Genomic DNA, 4,150 nt, shown 5'->3' on the forward strand with positions numbered 1-4,150 from the left:
TATTGAATAAAAGAGGTGATAGTGGGCATCCTTGCCTAGTTCCTGTTCTTAAAGGGAATGCCTTTAACCTCTCTCCATTAAGAACAATGTTGGCTCTTGTGGAGTAACAACTCTTGTAGTAGGACAGGTTAAAAAAATGACTGAACAACCAAGGAAGCCAAACTCACTGCCATCAACTCATTCCAACTCATGACCACTTTGGTTGGGTTTTGAGGTCTGTACGTCTTTAGGGGAAGAGATTGCCTCCTCTTTTTTCCCCAGAGTAATTGTGGATTTTGGTTACCAGCTTCACCTCTAACTAACTGTGTCACCAGGATTTCTTACAGGGGGTGGATGTGTAATTTAGGTCTTGAAGGCTGCAGTAGAAACTAGCCATTCATCCTCCTCTGTCACCAAGGTTGCTGAGCTCCTCTTCCAAGAAGACCTTTAAGATCAGAACCATGCCACTTGTCTCCCAGGGATTTTTCCCAGCCCAGAAGGTGGCAGTAGGTGGTTCGTGCTCTGTAGTGGACAGTTGCAGTGTCATGGGCATGGACTCCAACCCCCACCATCATCGTGAACCCTAGCGCAAGCCCTTGAACTACCAACTCTTGTCTCTAGTTCATCTGCCGGGCCTAGGTCCCCTCTCTGATGCTTCTGGAACACAGAAATCCGGGAGCACAGCAGGCTTGGTCCTGGGCTCTAGGTCGCCACCAGTCTTTCTCTTCCATATTTATTTCCTAGGGTCTTTGGAACTCTTTCTGTGGAGTCTGAAGGGAGTTGTGTTGTTAAGCCAAAGGCAGTGCCTCAGGTTGTTTGAATCGCTAGCAGCTCCATAGAAACTAGGTGGTCAGTGTCCTCCTGTGTGATTTATAGTGTCAGAAACCTGTGATTCTCTTCCAACTTGGTGGCCGTGGGTTATGTCAATAGGTGAAGAACTGATGGCAACTAAGAAACAATGACGTTCCGTTTATGCACATTCTTCCACATGCTCTCTCACATATTTGTAACTTTATCTCATATATTCTGTTTTAGAAGAAATTGTCTGAGTTTGTTGTTGTTAGGATCTTGAATCAGTTTTGACTCAAAAGAGAATGTTCCTGTTATTTTTTGTCCTTTCATGGTCTATTTGACAAATGTTTCAAAGATACTTAAAAAAATTTCTTTAAACCTTTGCCTTGGGGTAGGTGTGTCAGAGACAGTGAAATTGGCTCAAGATAGGACAGCTTTCAGTGGTATTGTTCATAGGATCTCTGTGAGTCACGGTCAGTTTGATGGTACCTAACAACAACAACAACAACAACAACAAGGAAGGTAATATGCTGTACATACCAAGGTGAACATTATTCACATTAGCATTTTTCTTCTCAATCCTTTATAAAAGCATTTGGTTGTGAAATACATAAAGGGGATTTTTTTTCAAGATCTGATTTTATCTACATTAACTCTGTTAAGAAAAGTTACTGGTATATGGTTAGAAAAGTTGCTGCTAATTCTGTTTCTCTTTAGGAAGGGTATCTAGCGTTTTCTTTAAGGAAGAGTCATTATTTGGTAGTTTTTATGTTACTTATTCTTCGACTTTAACATCTTTGATCCCTTTATTTTTGAAATAATTTGTTATTGATTATAAAATTTTGAATAATTGTTTTAATAGTTGCCTGTTATTTTGTTTTGATCTAGACAGAATTTACTAATGATATGTCAGATTTTAGCTCTATATTTTATGATCAGCTTCAATAGTATGCTTAATGTTTCCCCCACCATTATTGTTACTTCTATTATTTGATTTTTAATGAACGCTTCTATTATTCTACTTACATCAAGTTGATTTTAACTCATTAGAATTGCCATGTAGGGTTTCCATGATTATAATAAATCTTTATGCAGACACACTGCTTTTTTTTTCCTCGAGGGGCTGTTGAGTTCAAATTATCAACTTTTTGGTTAGAAACCTAATGTTAATGCAGCACCACCAGAAGTCCTTCCATTAGTAGATACTATTCACATTGATCTGCAGATCATCCACAAAGCCAAAAGTGATTCCTCTTAGAGTATAATTACTTTTACCTGTTTGTTTCTTGTTATATTCCCTTTTTATTGCATTCCCATTCTATTCTGATTCTAGACCCCAAATATAACAGTTTATTTGCAAAATATTGAGTTGCATATTTGAAATGAAGAAGTAGTAATTTTTTTCATTTATCTCCAAGAGTGGTATTTTTATATAATCTCTAAATTTTCTTTTGAATGTATTTTTTTTCCAAAGAAAATGATACAATAGGCTAATTATGCAACTATGCCTTTCAGTGCAATGCGTGTTTTGTTATCTAAATTACCAAGACCCTGGATTGTGGATGAGAAGAAAGATGACGGTTATACTGCCTTACATCTGGCTGCTCTTAATAATCATGTAGAAGTGGCTGAACTGTTAGTACATCAGGTAAGAACAAAGTTCAATAATTATAACAGCTTTGGACCATGTCATTCACTTATTCCTTAATCATTCGTGTGTTAAGAGAAATCCTGGAGACACAGTGGTTAAGTATTTCCCAGGAAAATAAAATAGAAAATATTATACTTTTTGTATTTATATGAGAACAAACATAATAATAAAACCAGCTAAGCTCAAGTACCTCACTTTCCCACCTAAAGAAATATAATAAACCAGAAAGCCCCCTATTCTAGAATGTAGCATGATATTATCAGAAATTCTGTTGTACAAGACAACTGAAAGGGCACAGATGGTATCAGAGTTGTAATCAGAGGACATGAATAGTTGTAAGACCCAAACAGAATGGTAAAATGTACCTTTTTTTAAAAAGTATCTTTTAAATCATCATGTGCTCAGTTTCAAGTATTAAAAAACATTATTGCAGACATTGTATAGTCATTTTTACATGTTATTTGTCTTAATCCTGAAAATTAGTCTCTGCCGTTCTGCAATTGAGAAAATAGACATGAAGTAAACGGTTTGATACTTGCTTTAGTTCACATAGCTCAGAAGCAGCAGGGTTTAATCTTTAAACTTTAGTCTTCTGACAACATGTTCAGTTTTTTTATTTCCTGGTTCTTTCAGTCCTTCCATAGGCCTCAGACCCTTCTCTAGTCTACTAGCTTTGTGGCAGGACCTTCAGTTGGGGTCTCTGCTGGCCATTCAACCCCGAGCACCATGTCTTTTCTCTGAATGAAGAAGACTTTATTTAAATGACAAGGAATAACAATCTTACTAGTCCATAAAAGTATATAAATCTGACAAAAATAATTATAAGTAGAGTTTTTCAGGAAATGTTTATAGTTAAGAGATTAATTATCTCTTGCATTCTGATGAGGATTGAAATAATTTTGTTTTTGAGTTCTTTACTGTATTTTGTCTTTTGTATTTTTAGATGAAAATACTAATAACCGTTTTTTTTAACTTGACATACTTCTGAAAATTTGCCACCTTGCCCATTTCTTGCTATGTTGCTACTTCTTTAGGAGAGTAACTGCAGTAACCAGAGAGGGCATCCTTGAGGAGGAGGAAGTGGTTAAAGCATCCATGCAAATAGTTACCATTTTAATGTTCTCTAGTCTTGTCAAATTTTATTTATATAATATTTGTTTTTCTTGTTCAGGGTAATGCAAACCTGGATATCCAGAATGTGAACCAACAAACCGCCCTACACCTTGCTGTTGAACGACAGCATACTCAAATTGTCAGGGTAAAGTACTTGTAAACATAAATCTTTGCTACAATTTTATTTTAACTGGCTAGATTTTTATAATCTCTTAAAAATACTAATTTGGATGATAGGATTCTAGACTTTAAATAAGAATGTAATTGGATGTACAAAATGCTGTTTTAGGGCAAATATTTTGTATCTATTGCATAAAGCATTTAAATTCTTAATAGAATAACGAAAACTGTAATTTCAAGTGGATCATTTTGTTACCAGATTTCTTGATTCTTAGAATATCACATCTGAAAATTTCAGAGTTATATATCAGTTCATTTTTAAAAGTACAGTTCTCTTTTCCTCTTAAATTGTCTAATTGAGAATAAATTATAATTAAAAATTCAGACTGGATGTTTGTTTTTGCACATGTTTGGCAAGTCTGAAATCTGCTAATTAGATGCTGCTGTGGATGTGCTCACCAAGTTGTGCCAAGAAATCTGGAGAACAACCACTTG

General features: G+C 35.4%; 1 protein-coding gene across 1 annotated transcript in view; it reads left to right on the forward strand.

The window, feature by feature from the left end:
• The window catches only part of MIB1 (mindbomb E3 ubiquitin protein ligase 1), a 157,222-nt gene that overhangs the window by 123,284 nt on the left and 29,788 nt on the right, over positions 1-4,150 (forward strand). Inside the window, exons 13-14 of the mRNA XM_006901063.1 lie at positions 2,287-2,419; positions 3,594-3,680. Of these exons, the coding sequence (XP_006901125.1) occupies positions 2,287-2,419; positions 3,594-3,680 (220 nt within the window). The remainder of the gene's footprint in view (positions 1-2,286; positions 2,420-3,593; positions 3,681-4,150) is intronic.

Source organism: Elephantulus edwardii, unplaced genomic scaffold (genome assembly GCF_000299155.1).
Source record: "Elephantulus edwardii isolate Elephantulus edwardi_28Jun2011 unplaced genomic scaffold, EleEdw1.0 scaffold00307, whole genome shotgun sequence".
Taxonomy (NCBI): Eukaryota; Metazoa; Chordata; class Mammalia; order Macroscelidea; family Macroscelididae; genus Elephantulus; species Elephantulus edwardii.